We start from the raw sequence: 25,829 nt of genomic DNA, 5'->3' as shown, positions 1-25,829 counted from the left end.
GCACGCTCCTTGCAAGGCCTCCAGCACCCCCAGCCTGAGTGGATTGTGTGCCACTGCTGTGGGGAAGTTCACAGCACCAGCAGTCTGCTCTCCTTAGGAGTGGCCGTCACTTTAGCAGGCTGATTTCAGAAAGCCTGGTCTGAAATGAGGCCCTGGCTGGCTCTGCACATTGGTAATGGGAGATGCCTGTAGCTCAGAGGGGCCATTCAGCTTTGGCTTGGCCAGACCCACTGTTATAAAAGAAAAGTCTTGGTCATTTGTTCTTCTTTGCCATTAGATGAAATGGCTGCAATTCGCTTCTCTCCTGCTGTGGGTCAGCTGAGCGCATTCAGGGCAGGGAAATGAGGTTACTCTTAGCAGGGGGATCAATTAAGAGATCAAATAGGGCAAAAAAAAAAAAAAAAAAAAAAAAGGCTCAAATCACTTTTCTGCTGAGTGAGGCTGACCACAGGCCTGGTCTGATCTCGGCTCTGCCGCTGACTAGATGGGTACCCTTGGGCACACCACTTGCTCGCTCACTGCCTCAACTTGCCCACCTATAAAAGGGGATCATTTACTAGTTAATAATGATGCACTTTGAACTTTATGGGGGCCAAGCTCTAAGGGCTTTACAAAGGCAGGGCGGGATTAGCCACCCCCACTGTGCATGCACTGAGGGGCACAGTGGGGTGAAGTGACTTACCCAAGATCACCGAGCAAATCTGCATCACAGCCCAGAACAGAACCCAGGCGTCCTGGCTCCCAGACCTCAGAGGGGTGGTGAATGAGTTAATTAGAGACTGAGCAGCATGTTGGAGCTGAACAGCACCGTGACACGGGCCCCCTCCCTGGACTGACGCCCTGGTGCTCTCCTTGTCCCCCCCACAGCTCAGTCCTCGTTAATGGCATCGCCGCAGACGGAGGAGTTCTTTGATCTCATCGCCAGCTCCCAGAGCAGGCGGCTGGATGACCAGCGTGCCAGTGTGGGCAGCCTGCCCGGCCTCCGCATCACTCACAACAACCTGGGGCACCTGCGCATGGAGGGGGATGCCCAGGAGCCAGGGGACGAGTTCTTCAACATGCTTATGAAGTGCCAGGTAGGCAGCGTGCTCTTCTGCACTGACCCCAGGGGCTGAGACACTGCTCGGCCCGGGAGAGCGCCAGGGGCCCAGGGGGCAGGGCTGTGCCAGCTTTCCTGCCACTCCTAGGGCTACACCTGGGGCCCATCCCGAACAGTACACAGCACCGTATGAACATGGGGCAAGACCGGCAAAGGGCCCAGCGTCCTCTTTGCGGGGCCGCATTTGTGGCTCCAGAACGGAAGAGCAGGTGCCAGTCCAGGTCTTGCGCTGCTCTTTGATTGGCACCTGCAGTTAGGTAGGCCAAGGCGCAGGGCCCACGCCTGTCCAGTGAGTGCACTGTGCCCAGGCTTTGCCTGCAAACCGGGAGGGAGTGGGGCCTGAGAGGCTGGTCCATTAAAGCAGGGCTCATGCCAAACCCTGTGAAAAGCCCTTCCCTTCCCCTCTGGCCCTGGGCTCAGGGCCACCGTTTCCAGGGTGGGATTCTTCTGCCCTTTCTTGCCACCTCCTCGTGGCAACCCCTTTCACGCATCGCCAGCTGCAGGGAGCTTGCTGTCCCCCCAGCAGGACAAAGCCAGCTGTTGCTGAATCCCCTGGTCCCTGCGCTCAGGCGGGAACTGTTTCTAATGCCTGTTTCTCCTCCCCTCCCCTCGGCTGTGCCAGTCATCCCGGATAGACGACCAGCGCTGCGCTCCGCCGGACACCGTCCCCCGTGGCCCCACCATGCCCGACGAAGACTTCTTCAGCCTCATCCAGCGTGTCCAGGCCAAGCGTATGGACGAGCAGAGGGTGGATCTGGCTTCGGCCCAGGAGGAGCAGCAGAGGAGACCTAGCTCCAGCTAAGAATTGGGGTTTGCTTTGAGGAAAGCAACGTCTGTTTAAAACCTGAGCCCAGCTGTTCCGTGGCAGACTGTCCCGGTGAGGAGTAGCCCTGCTCAGTGAAGGGGGGTGTGTGTGGAGGGGGAGGGGGTGTTTCCTACTGCTTTGGCAGTTTTGTCTTTCTTTGGAGTAGGGGCCAGGCAGGTTCACCAGCTGGGGACAGTTTTTCTTTATGGCTTTTTATACAAACAATGACTCTTCTACAGCTGAACAAAGCTAGGAGGAACTGCTCACGCACGGCTGGGCGCCAGGGAAGTAGACTGAGACAACCGGTGAATTGGCTGCTGCAGTCCCCCCGCCAGCGGTGCCTGCGAGCGTCTGCACCTCCCTGCCGCGCTCTGTGGGGAAGGGGCGTCCAGCTGGGCTGGGGTGCAACCGTGGAGAAGCTGAAGGCAGCCAGCAGTTAGAGTGTAACCCTGAGCCCTGGCTGGAGCCCTGGGGAGACCGTGGTCCCGTGTTCCGTAAGGTATTTTATTTCTGCAACACATGGGTTAACGGGGACCCTCTCTTTTCTGTGGACTCCTCCCTCCCTGCTTACCGTCTGGCTAGGAGACGTTTGGAGCCGTCCTCACCAGCCTGCCAAGGTGACAGCGGCAGCCATTGGAACTGGGGTCCTGCCCTGCAGGGCCAAGCTTGGCTTTTTCCCACAGGGCTGAGCAAGCCCAGTTCAGCTGCTGTGCGCACGAGGGGCTGCCACTGCTTATGGCAATGCCCCCCCCCCGCCCCCCACAAAAGCAGCCGCATCAAGGAGGTTGCCCATAACTATCTCCACAGCCAGCACCTTCATGGCCCAGGGAGATCCTCTGGTGCCATGCTGGCACAAGTGGAGCAGGGAACTCTGGAGTGGATCCTGTGACCATGAACCAAGAGGTCCCCCGTATACTTGGCGCTAGCCCCTGCCAGCTGTTGGCCTGTGTGGCAGTGCTCCTGGTTGGTTGTGTCAGAACTGGCGTTGCTGGCAGCGAACCCCGTCACAGACCCGCTGGGGACCCGTCGGGTTCAGGTTGAAGCAGAGCTGCAGGAGCGGAAACTTGGCTTGCTGCGTGCTGTGAAGCTGGAAGCTCACGCCCCAGGGCTGTCAATCGGGCTCCGTTCACCACCCTAGGAATACAGGTGCCCCGTGTTTTTAAAGGAAAGCTGTTAGTCTGTCCAGTGTGAATCTAGCTTAGAGCACTGCCCCCATCCATGGGGCTTCGTAACGCTCCTCCTTTCTCTTGCAGTAGTAGCTAGAGGCCTCCAGCCTGGTCGGCACAGGAGCACACAGGGAATGGGCCAACTTTGGTGGGGACTTGTCACTTTCAAATAGGCTGAAAAACAACCCTCCTGCCTCACACAGAATGGGGCTAGCCACCCTCAAGTTTAGCTGTACAGAGGTGCCCCTTTGCACTGCTGCGCTAGCTGGGACTGGCAGGGCTGCATCAGTCCTCTGGTGGGCCGTCCAGCTACTGTTCATCTCCCCACAAGCCCATTCCTGGGTCTAGCGCTGAGTCCCTGTTGCCCCCGCGTCTCTCTCAGGAGCAGCCTTCATGGAAAATTTCCAGCAGCAAGAAATTCAGCCAGGCAGCACTTAGCCCAGCTGAACAGATGCTGGGGGGAGGCCCTAACATGTGTAGATGTCCTAAGTGTGAGCAGGTAAAATTCACCCCTCACTACTGCTGGAGGGATCAACCAATGCAAGGACTGGTTCAGGGGCACCATCAGTCCCTGCATTGTATTCGGTAAGAGGGGCCACCTCGCTCCTGGGCTCCTGTTGTTACAACAACATGACCAGCAGTGGACTCGTGACCGTGCGGCGCTTGGCCAGGCCACAAACTGGAATCTGACCAATCAGCTTGCAGAAGCGTGACGTATTTGCCATATACTTGAATGTATGAGCTTATTTATTTTTTACATGTGCATTTGCTAATGTCATTTTAAGAGGGAATTTTAACCCACCAGGTACTTGTTTTTTCCTTAAAAAATAATAATCTGCCAAATGAATTAATATATAGAAATACAGAGGGCTTGGGGGGGGGAGGGGTTGTGCTTAATAAACATTTGTGGTCCAAACTTCCAGGCCAAGAGTAACTTTCTGCTGCTTCACTAGAACACAGCAGCCCCTTGTCTGGGCTGAGGGCTCCCAGCCCAGGAGAGAAGGCAGGAACCAAGGCCTTTGGGTGTTGTGTCTTTTCAGAGAACTCCACCAGCAGTGCAAGCAAAGCCCTGCCTGGGGAAAGTGCACATGCTAAAGTTTAAGCAGATGTTTAGGAGCTTCCTGGGTCTCAGTCAAAGCATTGGGCCGTCAATGCAAACAAACAGCCCCTGCTGCAGGGCTCTTGGGGAACAGTAACTAGCTCTCCCAGCCAATGATGACAGGCCCATGACTGGTTTCTGTCTCCAAACAAGTGCTTGAACTGTCTGTCCTACAGGGCAGTCACAGAGACGCAAGCTGCAATGGGACAGCCCACTCCCCCAAAGGAGGCCTCTCTCACCCCATGCAATTCAGTCCTCCCTTAAGGGACCGAGAGCCAAGTCCCCACCCAAGCTGTGCACACTCCTGTCCAGGTACCAGGTTGGTCATACATTGAACTGCTTTCACACACACCTGCTCCAGGGCCCCGGCCTCTCTCCCTTTGGGCATGCAGCCGGCGGACTCGGTTTCAGAAGTCAAGAGCCGCGCCAGTTAGAATTCTGACCCCTACCTGAAGCGATGGCCTTTGAATCCTCTCCAGGGAGACAGGACTTGCAAGGGTGGCCTCAGATCCCCAGGCCCAGCACGGCTGTTTGACTCTTCACGGCTGCCTTTTCACACTAGCTTTAGGTCAGCCATTGGACGCTCCCCTCTGTGGGCCAGACACTCTGGATTTGCTTGCTGGTAGTGAGACCATATCAATAACCAGAGGACTGCTGAATAGCAGGGAACCCCCTACGTGCCAGTGCGGTCAGGGCTGGACGTTGTTGGCCCTACCCAGGACAGCATAAAGTCAGTGGCCAGCCCAGGTGAACAGTGATCTTAGCCTCCCCACACGCGTGCTGTCCTTCAGCTTTCACTATGAAGCAGGCGGCATTTGCCTGTGGAGCTGAGAGCAGCCCCCGCAGCTGAGCTGGCAAACTGCGTTCTGCAACCCACGCTCCAGCCCCCAGGAGCACTGGGGCAACCCCGTGCGCTGCTAACGAGGAGGATGGAGGCTGCTGGGGAGGGCAAGCTGCGGAGACACAAAGCAGAGGCGCGGTAATTAGGCTAGGGACAGCCCTTACAGCTAGCCCTCAGGTACGGACCAAGGCAGAAGAGAACCGCGGAAGGATGGGATTCTCCAAGCAGAGAGGAACAGCGCACGCCGAGGCTGTAGGCAATGCCCAGCCCTTTGGAAACGGGGGAGGTGGGGTCAGATGCCTGACATTTCCATTGCCCTCTGGTGGGCAGCGGAGAAGGGGTTTGAGATTCTGCAGGAGGGACAGCTGCATGTCTGCACTGTCATCACACCAGCAGCCTCTCTTGCCAGGCCAAGGGGGAACCGAATGCTTAACCCTGCGCAGGCTCCTGCTACAGAGTCAGACTGCAGCGGGGCTGGCCCAGGGAGTGGAGGGGATTTGTGGTTAGCATTCTGCACCAGCAGACAGGAGCCCTAGGACTGACTCCCAGCCTCTCATTCCCCCAGACTGGCTGGGAAGGTGGCGCCCCCTCGGGCTGAGCGAAGGGCAGAACAGTCAGAGCCTGGAGCTAGCAGCATGGAGCCGGGCTACGAGCGTGAGCAGTGGGGTAAAGGGCAAGTCCACCAGAAACGCTAAGGGGAGGTGAAGGGGGAAGCTCAGAAAGGCTGTTACCGGCCGTCGGGTCTTGACACCTCCTGCCAGCTGGGATGGGAGCCTCGGTTCTTGGGTGGGCAGCGGGCCCCTCACAGCACCTAGGGAATAGAAGTCACCCACTGTGAGCATTTCCTGAGGAGAATGGCGATGTAAGGGGTGCCCAGGGAACAACCCCCTGCCAGATTGCTGTGCAATCAACAGCTTTTGCCCCATGCACCGGGGGGAAATCCTGGCACTTTAAAGTTGCTTTCTCCATGGCACGTTACCCTTCCTCACAGTTTCAGAGCAGCACACCGAGGGTTAAGGGGTCTGGCAGAGAAAGGGCTGAGGGTGGCACCACTTGGGGATAAGGGGAGACAGGCTGTAAACCATCAGCCTGCATTTACAGCAGGATTAGAATAGTAACAGGGATAGATAGCACCCCAAAGCAGAGGAGGGCAGCAACTGACCGGCACCATGCACCAGACCAGGAAAGTTTTGGACAAGAGCAGCAGGGTAAACACCTACTCCAACAAGACATGCCAGGGGCTCTCTGTGATGCTGACATGGTGGTCGCACATGCACAGTGGGGAAATGGCTTGCAATACCATTTGTATATCTCAGGAGGAGGAAAGGTGGTAGCAGCCTGGCTGGGATTTGAACCTGTAATCTCAGAGAGCCTCTGGAGCCCAGGTTACATCCCCAGCAGAGGAGTTATGTTGTGGTACATCTATGTACCCGCACCCTAGGCCTGCTGTCGGAACAGCCAGGGACGTATTTGGCTGAGCTCTCTGGCCCGTCCTGCTTTGCTAGGATCGCTTCTGACTGTCATCCTGTGCAGCGGACACGTCTCACCCCAGCGCCCTGCACAGACCTGCTCTCATCTGTCTATCCATTGCTCCACCCCAGCTGAAAGTGCAGGGGGGATTCTAGATCATTCCAAGGCTCCCTTCCCCTCACGGTTGCCCAGGGAGGTGTCCCTCCGCTTTGGCCTAACATTTGCTCAAGAGCTACCATGGGTCACAGCCCTTCCCGAGACCCCGCCTAGCCCATGGGGGTGGGAGTGTTACACCTCTCCTCCTAGGAGCCCCCCCAGGAAATCCCCCTCCCTCACCCCGCTCTCCCCATGCATTTGTTGCTGTCATGCAATTCCGAAGCCAACGCCAGCAACGCAAGGCCTGGGCTGTTCCCAAACTCACCAAGAAACCGGCCCCCTGCGTTAATGGATCCTGGAACAGCGCCGTTGCTTGCCCCATCAGGATCAAAGGAGGCTGCAGCTCTTGGCCTTTCCATAGTTCCTCTGCTCCCTGCATCTGCTGATGGGCTGGACGCATCCCGGAGTCCGGACCAAGAAGCTGAGAGCGAGGCAGAGACTGGGCCGGGGTGAAGGCTGCACAGGGTGGGCTGGATCCCTCGGGTAGCCAAGTGTCTGTGGATGCTGCTGCTCAGTCTAAGGGGTGGGAGAGAAGATGTCCATCAGTCTGCAGGGAAAGTTATACAGGGTGCCCACAAGGTCAAGGCAGCTGCACGCCGCTCGCCCCCATAAGCATCTCCTTAAGCCTTGCAGGCTGGCAGCCCTTGGAGTCAATCAGCACTGATAAGAGCATCAGTTCAGCCTCCTCGCGTTAAGGGCTCTGCCATGGTGACACCTGCGAGACGAGCCACAGGAGGACCGGGCAACGGTTAGTATCAATCCCGTGTTGTTACATAGCACGTTCCACCACCCGCAGCTCTCAAAGCACTTCTCAACTGTGGTCGTGCTTTGCACGTGGAAATATGGCCCAACCTTCGCAAAGCACCTTCCTTCCCCAGAGCACGGCAGTCGGCAGCTATTGAACAGCACATGGCTGCAGGGGGACAGTGTCCACGTGGCCGGCAGGGGGAGTTCCTAGGAGGCAGGACATGGTTACCCAGAGCGCTAGGGCTAACACTTGTCCTGCTAGAGGTCTCACTGGGAGCCACAGATGGCCAGGCCAGAGGGTTTACGTTTACAAGAGGCCTGTGCTCTGGTTGCTAAAATGATCGGGACATTCCTAGCACTGGTTCCTGGATTGGCTAACCCCACGTAAACTGCCCCTCTCTAAAGCATTTGGGATACTGGGCCAAATCCCCAGTTGGAGTAAGTCAACACTGTCCCATTGACTTTGATGGAGCTGCGCTGATTTACAGCAGCTGAGGATATGGCCCACAGCTGGTGATGTTTTACCAGACGTATTACCTGGGCTCTGTGCGGCAGGGGGCTCGAGAGGGCGAGAGAAGCTGATGCAGCTTTTGGAGCAGCAGCCAGTGCAGGAGAGAACGTGTCAGCTGGCCTTCTGGTACAAGGTGATGTCATCTCCCCCACAGTGCCAGGTGGTGTTGAGACAATGCTAGAGACAAGCATGGCCTGCGGCGGGGGGGCAGGGGTCCAGAGCCTGCCAGGGAGACAGAAAGGAAGATCATTGCCAAGGTCACCAGGCTATCACAGCAGTGGGTCACTCCAGGGCGATGCAGCCTAGTGGTTGGGGCAGAGCATTGGAAGCTGGGATTCCTGGCTTTTTATTCCCGGCTCCTTAACCTTTCTGTTAGCCAGGCCTCTCTGTTAGAGATAAGGGGGGAGGGACTTGGACAAAGCACTGTATGGGACTCTGGGTTCCATTCCAGTTAGTGCCAACAGACTCCCTGGGTGATGCTGGGCAAGTCACTTTGTCACTCTGTGACTCAGTTTCCCTTGTTACATGGGGTAAAAGCACATCCTTCCCCTCCCTTCTTTGTCTGTCTTTTTATATAGTAAGCTCTTCAGTGCAGAGATTAGAAAGAGGACAGCGATCGATTATTCTCCACATCAAGGAAGGTAGGACAGGACACAATGGGTTCAATCTGCATCAAGTGAGATTTAGATTAGAGATCAGGAAAAACTTTCTACTTACAAGGGCAGTTCAACTCCGTAACTGCTTCCCAGGGAGGTGGTGGAATCGCCGTCATAGGAGGTTTTTACGGACAGGCTGGACAAACCCTTGTCAGGGATGGTCTAGGGTTACTTGGTCCTGGCTCAGCACAGGCGAGGGGATTTGATGACCTCGTGAGGTCCCTTCCATTTCTAGGATTCCATGAGGGCAGACAGACTAGCTGCTCCAGCCGCAACTCATCAGCCCCTAGGGCTTGGGCTGAGACTGGACACCATGCACCACGTATGGGCAGAGGGGGCTCTCCGTGGAGCTGCAGATTCAAGCACTGGGCGAGGCTCCCGCATGCTGTCTGCACTGCGACCTCTCGCTCCAGGGGTCCTAGCCACCGGCTACTGCCAGCCCCAAGCAGGTCTTTGTGAGCAGGAAGGAAAGCAGCCCCCCAGGGAGAGTTGCATTCAACAGCCCTCAGATGCCCTTCCTCCCTGCCGGTCAACGGCCACAGAGTCCACCCCAAACAAGCCCTTCTACTCACGCCAGTTCCAGAGGTGGGTGGCTCGCCAGCTGAGGCTGGCCCATGGACCGAGGCTGAAGGCAGCTCCTGGGAACCAGCTGTGGAGGGGGAAGCCAGCGATGGTGCCTGACTGGGTTGCGCTCTCTCCCCAGCATCAGAACCCTTCTTGTTCGGCTTGGGGTTCTCCTACAGGGCGGGACGGGAAGCCAGGAGGTTAACGGAGCAGAAGGGGAGAAGATATGGCAACAGAACACACAATGAGCCGGCTCCTCTGGTCTGTGTTTGGGGTGCCACAGCCCAGGCTGAACCCGGCTCCTGCTAACCCCCTTTACACAGCCTCCCTCCTGTCACAGCTTTGACCTCAGATGCCCACTCTGCAGCCACTAGCCCACCACACTGGGATCAGGGCTGTTTGCTCAGCCTCTCTGTGTAGGACTGCCTGATAGCCTCCGGGAGCTCCACGCCCTTAAAACAGGCGGTCTCCCCAGCGTCTGCCGAGGGCCAGCTGGGGTGACTGCCGGCTAGGCCCACATGCTGCAGAAGGCTGATGCCATTCAAGGTTAGAACGGAGGCTGCAAAGGTCACGTTGATAAAAGCAGGGGAATCCCGGAGATGTGCCTAATCCATTCATCTGGGCCAAACAGCCCACGTGATGCTGGGGACTCTGAGCAGAAAGAAAAGGACCCATCCAGAGAGTTCTTGTTCTCCAAGGCCGAGACACCCCGCCCGGCACAGCAACAAGGAAATACATAGCATGGGCCAACCCTGTTCTCACCCACAGGTGGCACGGCAGTCACCAGGGCACTTGAGAGGGCACAAGCGCAACTGAGCCATAGCGGGCAGGGTGCCTTTAGAAGACACCCAGTCCCACCGTGTGGGAGATCTGGGGCTCACGCCTTGCCCTTGGACTGGCGGGAGTCGGTAGCAGGGAGGAAGCAGCCCTCGGCATTAGGATGGCAGGGGCACCTCCTCCCAGCCAGCCAAGGACCAGCCTTGACGGGTTCCTCTCGAAGGCTGATGAGGGGCAGGGTAAGGAAACAGAGGGAAAAGGGGCTGGACGGGGATTGTTATTTCAGGCAGTTTGGAGACAGGTGCCAAGGTTCAGCCAGTTCTGAGGAGCAACTCGGTGGGACCTGGGCTATTTCCCATGCGCTGTTGCTTCAGCGCTGAGGCCGGACACTTCCCTCCCCTCTCCTCAGGGCTCTCACCCTGTTCTTGCTCCAGCCATTGACCCTCATCTGGCTGAAAAGTCTTTCAGACCCCCCATATGTTGCAGTCCACAGCTGGAGGGCTGTCCTAGGCTGCTCACAAAGCTGGCCCTTTTGGGACCTCTCCAGGATGAAATGTGATGATGGGGTGAGTTAGCTCCCCTGTGATATCACCCTGACTCTGGACCGTCCCATCCAGGCAGGCAGAGGATGCTGTATCGCGGTACACTGGGGAACTGCCTTCTGTCGGTTCCATCCCAGCCCCGGGTCCCAGCAGACGGGGACATGCTCATTGAGAACAAAAGGCCAGACTAAGAGCTCATCGAGCGTCCTTCATCTGCAGCTGCTGTGCTCAAGGCTCACAGGTGAAAGTAACCAGTAAGGCAGTTAGGACCATCCCACATCACAGGCCCAGGGACTCTGATTATGTACTTGTATCGTAGCACCCAGAGGCCCTGATCATGGACGAGGGTCTCGCTGTGCGAGGGGCTGGAGAAACACAGAACAGAAAGGCAGGCCCCTGCCCCTGCCCCTTGGAGTTTACAATCCAAAGAACCAACCGCTCTCCTGTCTCTGGCAGTGACCTATAGCTGATGCTTCACAGAAAGACACACGCACCCTCCCGACCAAACAGTCAGTGATGTCTCAGGGCAAATCCCCTTCCAACCCCAGAGACCATCACAGAAGCCCTGACGCACGAGGGTCGGTATCGTCACAACTTGGTGCCCTCGTTACCTCAGTAGCCTGGTTGCCTAGGTTACACCTGCTTGCACAGAGAGCTAATCGGTGTTTAAACCCATCCAACATATCCACCCCTATGAAGAAAGCAGGAGCCACAGCCCATGCCCCTCCTGCAGCCAGTCCCCCCTTCCCCTGCACATGAGGGCCTTTACACGAGCAGTTAGCAAAACATAGCAATAAATGCACATCCTGGAAAATATGGGCCCGAAGCGGAAACTCCGTGGGGGGAGAAGCAGCTTTGGGACAGCCCTTCGGTACCAACCTTCCTCCACTGCTTGAGTTTGTGCGGAGGGGGCTCCCTATCTCCCCCCCAGCCTCTTCATCTGCTCGTTAACCTTGCTAACGGTGCTCGGGCTGGAGCCGGTCACCCAGGATATGAAGTGGTAACAGTTACGCCTACAGCCCCCTGCAGGCAAACAGGAAACGGGGCGATCAGGGGCACAGGGCCTTCTCACCTGCACGGATCACAATGGACAGTATCACAGCCAGGACAAATGCCAGGGCATCAGGGGTCTGATGCAAACCCCACGCAATGGGTGTGAATGGGCTTTGCAACGGGCCCCAAAAGAACAAGATCAGCGGGGATCTGCCCTGCACCAACAGCACCTGTATTTTCTTAGCAGGGCTCAGGTGGGGCTTTTCCCTTTTCCCAACTGTTTGGAAGGTTTCAGTGCCCTGGCCGCTTGGTCCCACACAGACGACACGGCACCTGCAAACAGGAGATCCAGGCCTTACAACCATCGGCGCCAAGAGAACCTCCAGGAGCTCCATCGAGCCTTTGAACCTCTTTCTTGGCCTTTGCTGTTTCAGGAGGGCAGCGCAGGGATCTGATTCCAGCCAGCAGAGGGCAGTGGCATGTGCACACATCGTGTTTCCAAATAAACCCCGAGCTTTGCTCTGCGTTTATTCATAAAGTCCAAAGCCAGCAGGGAACACTGTGATCATCTAGTCCGGCCTCTGTACAACACAGACCACAGAACGTCCCCACAACAATTCCACCATGACCCTTGGTAGGTTGCTCCAATGGTTAGTTACTCTCCCTGTTAAAAATTTACCCACCTTACTCCCAGTCTGAATTTGTCTAGCTTCAACTTCCAGCCACTGGATCGTGTTAGACCTTCTTCTGCTAGAGCAAAGAGCCCATCGTCAAATGTCTTCTTCCCCTGTCGGTACTTACAGACGGTGATCAAGTCACCCCATAACCTTCTCTTTGTTAAACTAAATAGACTGAGCTTCTCGAGTCTATCACTGGTTCCTTTACTCAGTCTGTTCTCTGAACCCTCTCCAATTTACCAACGTCCTTCTCCATTTGTGGACCCCAAACTGGACCCAGGATTCCAGCAGCGGTCTTACCACTGCCAAATACAGAGGTAAAATAACTTCTACTCCCACCTAAGATTCCCCTGGTTATATGTCTCAGAATCACATTAGCCGTTTTGGCCACAGCACTGCATGGGGAGCTCACGTTCAGCTGATTATCCACCATGACCCCCCAAATCTTTGTCAGAGTCACTGCTTCCCAGGCTAGAGACCCCCTCCTGCAAGTGTGGCCAATATTCTTTATTCCTAGATGTATATGTTTACATTTAGTTGTACTAAAAGGGCCTATTGTTTGCGAGGGCCCAGTTTACCAAGAGATCCAGATCACTCAGTATTCATGACCTGTCCTCTTCAGGATTTACCACTCCCCCAGTCTGTGTGTCATCAGCCAACTTTATCAGCGAAGATTTTGTGTTTCCGGCACATTGTCCAAAGGTAAGGGGCTCAGGACATCCCCGGGAGGATGAGGAGCACATGTTTAGATATGGAGGCATGATGTCCATGGGCAAAAGGGTGCACAACCTGTGCCTACAGTTATGCAGTAAGTTGCCACCACTGTGCACACAACTGGATAGGTGTCTAAATTCCCTTCTGCGCATGCCCATTATGGTAACGTTCACACCCGTGCAGCTGCTTCTCAGAGGGAATGTGGTGTCTTTCAGTTTATGGCAGACCTGTGCGATCACCAAAGGGACACAGAACATGCTCACAACTCACCTGAGGGCATTAGCATTTCGGCTAGGACTCGGCGGGCCTCTGACTGGCCCATTAATGCTCGATCCCTCCAGCGCTGCAGCAGCTGGCCGTAGGTGTGGGCCATCTGAGAAGGAGCCAAAGGAGACAGCACATAGGAAACCTGTATGCTATATGGTACAGTCCATACCCATGCCAGGCCGCCTGATTCACCCCCATCGGAGTGAAAACAGGCTGGACACCCACCTCCCAGGCATGTGGAGCAAGAAGAGGACACTAACACATCGGGCCAGTGCCCAATGCAGTCTAGGAAAAGGAAGAGAGCCCTGGAGACTGGATGGTTTTATTTTAAATATTTGAGTGAGGGAAACTGAGGCACAAACAGATTAAGTGACTTGCCCAGAGTCTCACGATGAATCAGAGGCAGAGGTAGGACTAGAACCCAGGAGCTCTGGCTTTTAGTCCCCCTAGCTCTAGCCCTCGCGGCCTCCCCAGGACCCTCTGACAGAGAGGCGTTGGTATGCCAGATGTTCATTTTTTCTATATCTGACTGACTTGCTCTGAAGGCGTGATCTGCCCCACAGCTCCTGCGAGCCTGGCATCCCCGACACCCCCATCCCCGCAGTGTGGGGGCACCTGGAGTATTTACCACTGTGCAGTTGTCCGCACAGCACTTCTTTTCGCCAACTTCTGCAATGGGCTTGAGGAGCCCCAGAGCTCCTTTCCCCTTCTTCCGCTCAGCTCTGGCGGGCTTCTGTAGGGAACACCAGGCTTTCACTAGCAACCCCCTTGGGGTGTAACTCCGCCCCGCCCCCACTGCCCAGAACACTCCATCCCCATCTCTAGACTGGTTAGCACCACACTGCTCCACACAACCCCATCCTCGGGGCAGGGAAGGGGGGACATTCATATTTCAACTTACCTGGCTGCTAGTTTTGAGCTTCTTATGCAGGAAGTTGTTGGAGTATCCCAGAATCCTTTGCGTGGCTCTCTCGCATAGTTTCAGCTCTTCACGCAACACCCTCCGGTTCTTCAGGACAAAGTCCTCGAAGGCTAGGGACCTCCGCTGGCCGCTTCCCAGCCCGAAGGCTCTCCTCCTTGAGGAAATCAACAGGACAGTGTTGTTACCTTGGCTCAGGGCCTCAGCGCGCTGCATGGAATCAGGGTGCCTACCCCCCATTTCACTATTGGAGAAAGGCCGGGGAAAACGCTTGCCCCAAACAAATTATACACTGAATTCATACCGGTGCTGAGAAAAGAACCCAGGAATCCCAAGGCCCGGTCCCCTGCTGTAACCACTGGACAACATAGCCACTCAAAAACCAGCTAGGCTTGCTGCCAGCCAGTACCACCCCATGGGTCTGCAGAGGCCCTGGGAGCCTATGGACACCGGAGACAATAGCACGTCATCACCCCAAATCCCTTCCCTGTACGTCTCCCTCTCTCTCTCTCTGGACTGAAAGTGATCAGTTGTCACCCTAAGCTCTGTTCTTGTCCATGATTATCGGCATTTCCCATGAGTCAGCTGGGCCAGAGCCCCGGTAGCAACACATTGGAGGACCCTGAGGGAGAATCCTGCCTGGGGAAGGCTCTGCCCACGCGCACGACCCCTCAGCTAGGGGACGTGCTGCTTACACTGCGGATGCTCCATTATTCCCCAGGGGTTTCACCCCACCCCACTCCTTGCCTCCTGGGCTCCCTGGCTTTCTGGCTGGCCCCGTCGCTGCAGAACTTCACGGCTTTCAGTTGCTTGGATTCCTCCAGCAACTTCAAGAACTCGAGGGCTCGTGTACGGTTCTCGCTCTCGCCCAGCCCTGCCACGGGAGCAGCATGTCAGCACATCAGGGAGTCGGACATGGAACCACCTGTAGAGCCCTCCGGGAAGGGGAGGCCCATGGGATTGGATCCAAGAGGCTCGGATTGATGGGGCAGACATTTCAGCTCTGGCTGACAGCACCCACAGGACCCAGCCTTCCCCCCTCCTTGCATTACACTAATGCTGGGGACTATTTTTTATGGCTCACTTGGTGGCACCCTCACTGTGTGCACCACCAGGTCATGGGTTCGAATCCCACCCTAGGGTGTGAGTCAATAGCTCAAAGCAGACACTGGCAGTGATGGAGCGAGATGCCACCTTTTGGGAGTTACAGCCAGTGCCCTCTCGGGGGGAGGGCAGGTGAATGCGTGAGCTGCTTTTCGAGAAGCACATGGACTAAGCCACGCGTGTCGGTCAATCTTCCCGATAGCATTCGCGCACCATCGCGGTGGTCCACAAACGTTTCCCGTAGTTAGTAGGTGGAAGTTTTAAACAACCTGACTCCCTGGGACCTCAGGCTGATATTCTGGCTGGGGTGACCCAGCCCTTCCCCTCTCTCTGAGCCAGATGAAGAGAGGCCTGTACAGTTCCCGACATGTGGGGCTTTCCAAGACGACCTTAGAACAAAGGTCCAGTCAGCGGTAGAGGGACACCAAGCTCACGGCAGTTTTTAAAGGGTACGACTACATCCCAGTGTTCTTGCTAACATGTCCCGTTCCTGTCACTAACACGTTCTACACTCTCTGGTTGCCCCCCTCCACCCCAGCAATGGCTGCATTTCAGTAGTGCACTAAGTACAGAGCTCTGGGATGAACGGCACTACGTTATATTACTCTAGGTCCATCTCCACCCACCTGGGGCTTTGAGATAATTCTGGAGGCAGAGGCAGGGTTTCCTGGTGTAGGCAGGACAGCAGAGCTTGCTCCCATCCTGGTCCCCGAGCAGCTCCACCATGGACCGTCCAAACGCCTGCAGCTGCTCTTCATGCCGCTTCCTCTCGTCCAGCCCAGGATCCTTCACAGGGTTCGGAGTGCTCCGAGGCCTGCTAAGTGTCAGACCTAGGGGAGACAGCCCCGCCCGCGGAGGAGTTACAGCCAATGGTTATTACAGCTAGCGAAGGACGAGCTGTAATATTTTGCGTTTTCACACGTACGCGCAGAGCTCCTAACACAACAAAGGCCGGATCGCAGCAGTAGCACCTGGAGACGGTACGTCGCTCCCAATCGCCCCAGCTACTGCACCTCCCCTTCGCTGCTAAAAAACCCACAAAGACACTTCGGTGATTCCAGTTACCACCACACCACTGACATTCTCCATGTCACTCTGGGGCTAGCCACCATGACTATACTCCTGGGACAGTAACCAAGCAGAGACAATGCTGGGATCGGAGTGAAGGGCTTGGGGGACTGTTCGCAGGGAAAGGTCACTCTGCACACGTTGCAGCTGCTGGATCTCACATGGGTGGCAGCTGATAAAGGCAAAGGCCGATGACCCCACTGGGACTGCGGGGACATGATGTTCAAAGATGACCAGACATCACCCGGGGGGGCCTGGCCAGCGCTCATCTGCTCACATCTAACCAGAGAATAGACTTTGGGAGAAGATCATAAGGACCTGATCCTCTTCCTATTACAGGGAATTTTGCCACTGATTTTCAGTGGGAGCAGGATTGGGCCCTACATACAGACTGGCTGAATGGGGCCAAGATACCAAACACATCACACACAACGCAGTGGCTGGATGGCTCAATACATGCATGGATTTTGTTTCCCCAGCAGGGGGCAGGATTGCAGCATCCTTTGAACAAGAGGGAGAGACAGATACTGAACATAAGGTAGGGCTATCAGGTGATGCCCAGCTCAACCCCGCTCAGACCACAGGAGAGCGCTTTCCCTCACCACATGCCTTGCAGAGCGTCAGCACCTGTCCTGGGATCCCGCTTGTGGCGCGGAGAAGGCAGAGAGCTAGAGGTCTTCAGCTGGTTGCCTCTGCGGCCGGGGTCGACGATGTAAGGAGAGCTGCAGAGGTCGCAGCAGACTCCGCGCCCAGTCCCGGAATCTGGAATGACACCTACTTACTGAGCACGAGAAGGGAACGGCATCTCCAGACACCGCAACCAACTAGCCACCTACCACGTTTCCCCACAGGTCCTAGCCCCAGAGTAGCAGCGCCCACTTCCCACCTCCTCACATGGGCCACCGAACAGCAGTGTCTTGACTCTATTACACAGGGTATCAAGGCTCCCTGGGATCTGAATGTGACCCAAGAGGAAACGGACTGAGATCTCTTAGCGGGAGAGGCAGAAAGCAACCTTGCAAAGCATATTTGCCATGGTGCTGAAAAGCCCTTGTGGGGTCTAGGAACACAGGAGTCACCAGACTGTACCAGATCCGGTCGCGATCTGGTCCAGCATAGGCCACCGCTGGACGCTTCAGAGGACAGTGCCAGAAACTTTGCATGTCTAGCATAATTCATACAATGCTCCTTTGCCACCCTTTCCACCCACTATCCCCAAGTCTACTTACTCAAGCCAGCTGCTCCTTTAACCCACCTTGTCTGCCCTGGCCAGCTGCACAATCCCCCCTGCTCACTTTTCTCCCTTTCACCACAATTTCCACTTCAGGAGAAAAGTTTCTTTTCTTCCTCACTCTCCTGCTCCTTCGGCCGACAGCTAGGGTGCTGCGTGGCTCCTAGACACAGCACATATTATATTATCTGCCTCCTTCAGATAATATCAGAGCTGGACCCACATGACACAGTCCAAAGAGAAATTCACAGTCCCCTGAAGTCGGGAAGTGTTTGTTTGGACCTATGGATCTGGCTGAGGCTCGGCTCATACTTGGCATTTCATAACTATAAAGTATGATGTGACTCCTGAGAACAGTCTTGGAAAGTCAATGTTCTACCTAATTTTTGGAAAGGGGAAACTGAGGCACGGAACAGGAGAAAATGATTTGGCCAAAGTCCCAGAGGGATTTAGCAGCAGAGTGAAGATAAGAATTCAGAAACTCCTGGTTCCCTGCTCTGTGCTCAGAGAACAGCTGTAGCCTGTACAATCCCTGAACACATCTCCTTGTGTTACATGGACATAACTAATGGCATCTCTGTGATTGTGTCTTAGATGAACAGAGCCATCTGTTGAGAATTTCTTTTGGGACAAATAGTCCTCTGAGAAAGTGAGTGAACAACTGACTCTCTTGCTGTGTGTGAATATGGAACCTAGCACAATAGGCCCTGTACAGACTTACAGTAAGGGATAGCCCCAGGGAGCTCCCAATCTAAAGAGACCAGGCAGACAAAGGTCTGAAGGAGAAACAGAGGGGTGAAGCGACTAGCCTGTGGTTACAAAGTCAGTGTCAGAGCTGGAATTAGAACCCAGGTCACGTGAGTCCCAGTTCAGTGCCCTATCCTCCAGACTGCACTGCCTCTTCAAGTGTGAGCACAGGACTTAAAAACCCTTCAAATTACTCCCAGCAAACCCCCTCTATTAGTCACAGATTGCCTGAGTGCACACAATCCCCTCCCAACCCGATGTTTTTAAAAGCAGATAAAGCCTTCCAATATTTTCTGATGAAGAGCACGTTTTGTGTGTGTGTAGCCTGAGGTTGTGTGTGTGTGTGTGTGTAGCCTGAGGTTTGGTGCCATCGAGTCCCTGGGGGCTAGAGTCTGTACACAGTTTGCTGCCAATTTACAGAGGCAGCAGTTAGCTGAACTCCACGTGGCCACACTGACCCCTGCCGGCTTGTCAGGACTCTGCTGGCTGCAAGCTGCTCTTTGGAGTTCCATTGGCAGCACGGCCACTGCTTTTCAGGGCTCTGCATTCAGTCTAGCCTGCTTTTGTACCGAACATAAACAGCAGCACCATCAACCCCCCGGCCCTGGTATCTATTAACCCTGTGAAATCTGGCAGGGCAAGTAAATGAGAACAGAATAACTATTTAGATTGGAAGCTCTTTGCGGGCAGAGACCATCTGTTTGTTCTGTGTTTGTACAGTGCCTAGCACCCTGGGGTCCTGGTCCAGAATTCACTGTAGACAAAGGAGGTTTTGCTCCCCCAAGCTGCAATTTGTAATATAAAATGGAAAAAATAACACGGCCTTCCTGGCCCATAAACGTCAAACAAGGCTGACAAAGAAGGAAACAAGGAACTCCAGTCCAGAATCTGATTGTTTATTCATTATTGGTATCATGGTAATGCCTAGAGGCTCTCCATTTGTGCTGGGTGCTGTACAAACAAGAGACAGTTCCTGCCTCAGAGGCTTTATAGATCTCAGGGCTCATCTGTCCATGAGCAATTCCGGAGTAAGAGTGCCTGTCTCCAAATTAGTTTAATCCACTTTAGAAGTGGATTAAGATAAACCAGAAAAAGGCACTGATTCCAGAATAAGAACATCCACACAGGGAGCTATTCCAGACTAGCGATTCCATTTTCAGTTCACATCCTGCCTTATTCTGGAATAACTTTTATGTGTACATAAGCCCTACAAAGATAAAACAGCAAAGCGTGGGAGAAAGGCAGGGTTCTACTTCTACAAACAGGGAACAGAGACTCAGACAAAGTGATTTGACCCCTGCCCCAGGTCACAAGGGGAATCTGAGGCAGAGCTGGGATCTCAACCCCTCTCTCCCGGCTCCCAGCCCAGTGCCTTAGCCACAAACTCATCCTTCACTTGCCACTCGCCTGCTGCTCTTCCTTGTGAGAGGCCAGCCTTTGGGGCTGAACCCTACGCCGAGTGCCCCTGTGAAACTGGCTGGAGCCGAGTAAATGCTAGAGCGACCATGGAGCCTCAAAACCCAGGAACCCCCCCCCACCTCCGCTGGCACGGGCCCAGCTCAGCTTAGCCCCAGCAGCCCCTGGCCTTCTGCAGATCCAGAGGCAGGGCCAGCCAGGCTATGAACAAACCCTCAAGGCTACTAAGGGCAGTAGCCTCCCAAAAAACTACAATTCCCAGGAGCCTCGGCGGCCTATTCCTCCCTGCTCTAGTAAGGAGAAAATGGAGTGAATCGGGCATTGAGGGGCAGGCTGGTTCCCCTCTGGCAAGGAGCTTTGCACCTACCTCAGCCATCTCAGCCCAGCCCCTGCTGTGCAAGGTGGGAACAGCCTGGCTCCTGGCCCTTTGTGCCTCCTCCCTCCTGGCCACCCAGCACAGACCCTCAGAAGCAGCTGCAAATTCTCCCAGCTCAGGCTCTGCCTTCCCTGCTGAAAGGGGGCCGGGCAGAGCCAGTGTTAAAGGCGCAGGTGCAAAACTCCAGGGGAGTGAACAACTGATACAAACACAGACAACTGAGCCACTCATTCACCCTGCAGGCGGGAACAGAATTCAAGGGGCCTGCTCAGGTGCACAAGGATTAATCCCTTAAGTGTTGGAGCTGCAATTAGTAAACCAGCATTTAATGACTACACTGAATTAAACATCCAGCCTTTAAACCACTCTGAACATTGTAACATGCTCTGGAAGTGCCAAGAGTTGTTACCGATTTAAAATCACATTGTTTTAGTGCGGGCGTGTTGCCTAGTGGTTGGACAGGCTCTCAGGCGCACTGCCTCGCTGCATGACTTTGGGCCGCTCTCTCCTATAACAAAATGCAGATAAACTAACCCACTTCACAGGGGCAAAGGAAACAGTTATCTCTGAAGATTCAAAGTGCCAAGTATTATTCATATAAGGGATGGGGGGAAACAGAGGGAGAAAAGCAAAATATACAATAGCACTAGAAATTCCAATTTAGACTTTTCGGCAGTTTTGCTTCAGACAACAGTGGATTTGTTTCCCAATAGACTTCTCCATCATGCAGATAGATACATCCCTTTGCAGGGTGTTCTTAAAATAGGTCATTCAAATCCAATCCAATACATGGACAGCGTGGAAGACCCTACAGAAACATTGCTGTGGATCTTGCAGGAGTGAGCCCCTTTGAGCAGGGACCACCTTTCTGTTCTGTGTTTGTACAGCGCCTAGCACAGTGGAGTCTTGGTGTGTGACTAAATAATAATAAACAACTTGTGGCCTGATTTTCAGAGGTGTTTATCCCCCATTGGCTGTGAATCCTCGGCAGCTCTCCAGCCTTCTCCCCCTTGTTCGTTGCTACCTTAGGTGAACAGTATCATTTAAAGAGCGGGTTCCCTATGTCACTCCCTTGCCACATGGCCCATTGAGTAGTGTAATCCCATTGTCCTTAATTAGCGTATAAACGGACTGGTAAGAGAGACTTCTCAAAGACAAGTTTGCAAGTTCATGATTACCAAGACAGCACTGAGCTCGCAGTGCTCAAGGAGAGGTATATATATTATATTATTATTATATATTATATTATATATTATTAAAAATGGGTGTTTATCACTACAAAAGGTTTTCTCTCCCCCCACCCCACTCTCCTGCTGGTAACAGCTTATCTAAAGTGATCACTCTCCTTACAATGTGTATGATAATCAAGGTGGGCCATTTCCAGCACAAATCCAGGTTTTCTCCGTACTTGTGACACCTTAGAGACTAACCTGGATTTGTACTGGAAATGGCCCACCTTGATTATCATACACATTGTAAGGAGAGTGGTCACTTTAGATAAGCTATTACCAGCAGGAGAGTGGGGTGGGGGGAGAGAAAACCTTTTGTAGTGATAAACACCCATTTTTTTCATGGTCTGTGTGTATAAAAACATCTTCTGTATTTTCCACAGTATGCATCCGATGAAGTGAGCTATAGCTCACGAAAGCTTATGCTCAAATAAATTGGTTAGTCTCTAAGGTGCCACAAGTACTCCTTTTCTTTTTATAAGCATGAAGACACTCCTAGCCTTCCACCCAGAGCCGTTCGGTGGCTAAATTAACATTTCTAAAGTACTATGAGAGCTTCAGATGAATGGCACCGAGTTCATGAATATATGTGAGGTGCTCACATACTCTGGCAAGACCTTATAAGAACCTAAAGAGACAGATATTTAAGCGCAGATAAGGACTCGGGTTCTCTTTATTACACTGCAGCAAGAAAGGCCACTACACCTCAGGGACTAGTCCGTTTTCTTCCCCCCTCCCCGAGAATAAAGGGTGTCAATCCGTCTTTCCCAAAGACAATCTGATGGGACCATTCTGCCGCAAGACGCATCACTGAAATCACACTGTGCATTAGGTCATCCTGCTAGCCTTTTAGTTTTTACTGTGGTTGATTTTAACATCCCATAATAAAATTAATAAGCACCTCGATAGTGTTTGGCAAGTGGCTCTAGGAACACTCTTCAGACTTAGCACTCATCTCCTCAGCACTTTACAAACTTTAATTAATCCTCAGAACACCCCTATGAGGAACGGAATTAGATTTCCTAATCCCCATTTTGCACCAGGGGACAATTGAGGTAGAAAGGTGAAGTGATTTGCCCAACACCATGTAGCAACTGTGGCAGAGCCCAAATTAGAACTCAGGAGCACTTGGGCACCAGCCCAGCGTTCAAGACATGCCCAGGGCAGCACAGGAAAGCAATGCGTGTTGCTGATGGATTCTGAGAGGATGAAAGTTTGTGCATGACCTGGAGAGGTTGTGTCCAGGACAGCGCAACTACTTTCTGGCTACCTCCATCATGCCTGGCGTAGACCACAATGGAGATCTTAGCTGTGGCTGACTAAACATCATCCCTCTAGCTTGTATGTGCACGCACCCATCCTGCCAGAAGGCCCTGGTGCAGAACCAAGGTAGACTAACTGCAGTTCTAGTGCCTGTAAAGCAGAAACCTCTGGTTTGTCACTCACCCATTTGCTGGTTCTTGTGGCTGGAATGGAGACGAGGGAAGGCAGAGTAGGGGTCTACAGCCTGACTGCAGCAGCCCCTTGGCAGGAAGGGTGCAAAATCCTTCTCAGATAATTACAGCCAAACAACCCATGCCACGGGCTGCACTTTCCCTACAAGAAAGTGCCTTCTACAGACCAAACATTCATCCTCAGAGGAATCAGACCCCAAGTACCAGCCACCTCTGGCAGATGATTTACCAAGCTGCCCAAAGTTAATAGTGGATGGAAGAAAGAAACCAAGGTGGGGAAACAAGGGGCAGAACAGCCACCCCGCTAAGCAGCAGAGAGGTCTGGAGGCATACTTCCCTGCTACAGAATCTCACTGGCTATGCAAGCTCCAATTCCATTAAGAGCCCAGCTCGGCAGCTGGTACGAGTCAATCTCTCTCCATTCAGCCATGCTGATTTATACCACCTGAGGAACTAACCTTAATATATGCAGATAGCAGATGAGAACAGCAAAACACTGCTAAAACTCACTAATTTAGTGCTTTCCCCCTCTGGGCCCAAACAAGTTAACGAAGACCTACTGGTTCCAGGCTTGGAACAAGAGAACAAAGCAGGATTCCTAGTGTCATTTAAGAAATAAGGCTGGTTTTAAAATCACCACTACATGCTACAGTGAGAACATGAAGATTCCAGCTATAAAAAACAACTCCCATGTGACTGGTCAAAGATGAAGCTGCACAGTACAAAGACAGGAATAAACCAGAGGCCAAGGCTTCCCTGATCTTGAATTTATTTTAAAAAAAACAAAACACAAAGTTGAAAGGGGGAGAGAAATGGCAAAGTCTTTCTCTGCCAAGTGCAGAGCAGAGGGAACTCTGTTGATCAGGTTGTTCCCTTGCCTCCAGACTCCGAGGACCTTCCCCCACCTTCTCCCTCTGTGTGGTGGTTTTGAGACTCTGTCTCTGCAGTCCTCTCCGGGAGCAGTTCCAAGGCATCCTCGCCAACCACACGTCTCACTTTCTCCCCTTTGGCTGCTAGGATTTCCTCAATGTTCCTGAATTACAAGTTAAAAAACACTAGTAACATTACAAAGGTGCCCATGAGACTAGATGTTAGATTTTGCAGCTGAGGCTTAGGGGCTCTCAGCTGCATTCTGTTTTCACCATTAGCAGGGATTCAAGTTCTGAAGATGAATATAACATTTTCTCCTAGCAGAGCTAGTCCAGGTGACTGTGGAGAAACTGGGATTACAGGCCTTTAGGGGCAACTTTCACTCAATATGATCACTAATTTGGCAACTGCAGTTAAGACAGAGGTGGGATTTTCAAAGGAGTAGAAGGGAGTTGGAAGCCTTTGAAATTCAACAGGATTTGAGCACCTAACTCCTTTAGGCTCCTTTGAACATGCTAGCCAGAGACTAGCAATGATTTAATAACGCCTGATGAAGAACAAAAGAATATCACATCTAACAATAAGATTGCAACTAGCAACAGTGATATCTGTGCAACATGCACTTTCTAACTGTTTTGGCTACATCCCACTTAGTGGGCCTCGGTTGGGCGATTCCATTATTTATACCACCCATCTGCAACGGGTCAGAAAACTCGGCCATGGGAGTGGGGTCTTCTTACGTGCTTCAGAAAGTTGGCTGAATCAGAGATTATCCCCTGCAATAACTCTCCTGAGCATTTAAACCACCACTTACAAAGCCTACAAGAAACAGAAATCCAGTGTACCAGCTAAACCGGACTGGGGTATATTTTGATGGCCTTTCAGGGGGAAGAAGGGGAAAGGTTGCTGTCACTGACACACTTACCTTTTCCCCTCCAAATCTGAAAACCATCCCAGGTTATCTGCTATGACGTGATGATTCTTGCAACCAGGACACTTTACTATCACCACGCCGTTATGATACGCTAGTTTGGAAATCATTTTTGCTGACCGCGTTTTGCAGACCTAAAAAGTAAACAAAGTTTATTTCATGACCAAGATGCTTACATTTTATAGGTTTCTTTTGTAAAAACGCACAACTCTATTACAACCCAACAAAACCAGAGACACTGTTTATCTCAGTAAAAAGGACTTGTTTTCCCCCATCCATAACATTTCTTCAACTAAAGTGGTCATGCAGCCCCACAATATGATCCTACCCAGCTGTATGCTCCCTTCCTATACCATTTGAACTTGGGCCAATGGAAAGAACACAGTCTCAAATGCATTCTGATTTCTGAGACTTACTGATCTTTCCTTACCCTCTTGCTGAAAGACTAATTAAAAAACGTAAACTAGAATACAAATCAGTTTCTCAAACCTGATATTCTTGGTTGTTTAGGTACCATGGATTGTACTGGTTTGTGTTTTTAAACCTCAGGAAAGACTAACTCCTGTGTATTTAAGTTTATTTTGGATATGATTTAAAGGTCTGAATTTTACTATGAAAGCACAGATGGCAAATAATCAAAACATTATTATGAACTAAAACAACCCCGATGCGGATTAAAAAATATTCACCCAAAATGTGACATCTCACTTTAGCTTTGAGTAAGACATTCAAGGGATTAAATGAAACACGCACACTTTATTAATACTAAAAGAAGAGCTGAAAGGGGGAAGCAGTTTTAGTGGGCACTAGCCTTAGTCGCCTTCCCTTTTGCAATAGGGGCTGCGGGGCTACAAAACATGGTTTTATGGGGTTTAAGAGCCTCCTCGTTTGCAAGCGTGCAGCAACTCCCAGCCCCAAAACAACACAGCTGCCCCCCAAAAGATAACAGCGATATGCCCAGCTACCTTGTCGCGAGTCCTCAGCCCTCAAACACTGGGGTACCCCTCGCACCCAACTCCCAGGGCCCCCCATCACCCATCCACCCCAGGCTCTCCCCTTCCTCAGGGGCCCCCATCCACACACACCCCATTCCCCACGGCCCCCCCACCTGGCAGGTGTACACCAGCCGGTAGTGCGCGGCCTCCACCCGCCCCACGGCGCCGCCCGGCCCGGGGGCGCTGCAGAGCCCCCGAGGCCAGGCGGGCTCCGGGCAGCAGGGGCGCGGCCCTGGGGCGGCCCGAGCCCTGGGACGGGACGGCGGGGCCCATCGCCACACAGGCCCCAGCCAGGCCCCGAGCCTCCGCCCGGCCCGCAGCATCCCGCCCGCTCCGGCTGCCGGATGGGGCGGCCGCCGAGGCCCCGGCCGCCATCTTAGGTGTGGGCAGCGAGCCTGGCTCCCC

General features: G+C 53.4%; 3 protein-coding genes across 16 annotated transcripts in view; 1 reads left to right on the top strand and 2 right to left on the bottom strand.

Annotated features, from left to right (window-relative positions):
- The window catches only part of GPSM1 (G protein signaling modulator 1), a 210,471-nt gene extending 206,485 nt beyond the window's left edge, over window positions 1–3,986 (top strand). For all 8 annotated transcript variants that reach the window (XM_043530280.1, XM_043530282.1, XM_027823419.3 and 5 more), the window contains 2 exons: window positions 868–1,076; window positions 1,722–3,986. In XM_043530280.1, the coding sequence (XP_043386215.1) occupies window positions 868–1,076; window positions 1,722–1,901 (389 nt within the window). In that variant the 3' untranslated portion in view covers window positions 1,902–3,986. The remainder of the gene's footprint in view (window positions 1–867; window positions 1,077–1,721) is intronic.
- LOC114019736 lies at window positions 2,903–21,237 on the bottom strand. Of its 7 annotated transcripts, XR_006286134.1 has the most exons (14): window positions 19,937–21,237; window positions 17,431–17,569; window positions 16,785–16,937; window positions 15,734–15,937; window positions 14,751–14,877; window positions 13,986–14,160; window positions 13,713–13,817; window positions 13,088–13,190; window positions 11,313–11,456; window positions 9,123–9,287; window positions 7,921–8,116; window positions 6,902–7,152; window positions 4,619–5,821; window positions 2,903–3,038 (listed from the first exon to the last, which is right to left on the bottom strand). XR_006286134.1 is itself a non-coding variant. In XM_043530286.1 (9 exons), the coding sequence occupies exons 1-9, from the start codon at window positions 20,174–20,176 to the stop codon at window positions 11,483–11,485; spliced, it is 1,269 nt and encodes a 422-aa protein (XP_043386221.1). In that variant the 5' UTR covers window positions 20,177–21,237; the 3' UTR covers window positions 11,319–11,482. The 7 variants fall into 7 exon arrangements, 2 of the variants coding, with proteins under 2 accessions (XP_043386221.1, XP_043386222.1); XR_006286133.1 differs by lacking the exon at window positions 2,903–3,038 and having other exon boundaries at window positions 3,800–5,821; XR_006286135.1 differs by lacking the exons at window positions 2,903–3,038; window positions 11,313–11,456 and having other exon boundaries at window positions 3,800–5,821.
- Window positions 21,238–23,380: 2,143 nt separating this feature from the next.
- On the bottom strand, window positions 23,381–25,788 carry DNLZ (DNL-type zinc finger). Its single transcript, XM_037879469.2, has 3 exons — window positions 25,538–25,788; window positions 24,424–24,563; window positions 23,381–23,661 (listed from the first exon to the last, which is right to left on the bottom strand). Exons 1-3 carry the CDS (start codon window positions 25,745–25,747, stop codon window positions 23,490–23,492), a joined length of 522 nt encoding a protein of 173 aa, XP_037735397.1. The 5' UTR covers window positions 25,748–25,788; the 3' UTR covers window positions 23,381–23,489.
- Window positions 25,789–25,829: the final 41 nt, after the last annotated feature.

Source organism: Chelonia mydas, chromosome 16 (assembly GCF_015237465.2).
Source record: "Chelonia mydas isolate rCheMyd1 chromosome 16, rCheMyd1.pri.v2, whole genome shotgun sequence".
In the NCBI taxonomy this organism is placed as follows: Eukaryota; Metazoa; Chordata; order Testudines; family Cheloniidae; genus Chelonia; species Chelonia mydas.
This window is presented reverse-complemented; position numbering and strand designations above follow the sequence as displayed.

Excerpts from the sequence above, each read along its gene's own strand:
- DNLZ (XM_037879469.2), bottom strand. The coding sequence starts at position 25,747 with ATGCTGCGGGCCGGGCGGAGGCTCGGGGCCTGGCTGGGGCCTGTGTGG. Across the intron at positions 24,564-25,537 it reads GGCTGGTGTACACCTGCCAG|GTCTGCAAAACGCGGTCAGC; the intron begins GTGGGGGGGCCG and ends TTTACTTTTTAG. Across the intron at positions 23,662-24,423 it reads TCAGATTTGGAGGGGAAAAG|GAACATTGAGGAAATCCTAG; the intron begins GTAAGTGTGTCA and ends CTTGTAATTCAG.
- LOC114019736 (XM_043530286.1), bottom strand. The coding sequence starts at position 20,176 with ATGAGTGGCTCAGTTGTCTGTGTTTGTATCAGTTGTTCACTCCCCTGG. Across the intron at positions 16,938-17,430 it reads AGCTGGCCAGGGCAGACAAG|ATTCCGGGACTGGGCGCGGA; the intron begins GTGGGTTAAAGG and ends GTGTCATTCCAG. Across the intron at positions 14,878-15,733 it reads GAATTATCTCAAAGCCCCAG|GGCTGGGCGAGAGCGAGAAC; the intron begins GTGGGTGGAGAT and ends CTCCCGTGGCAG.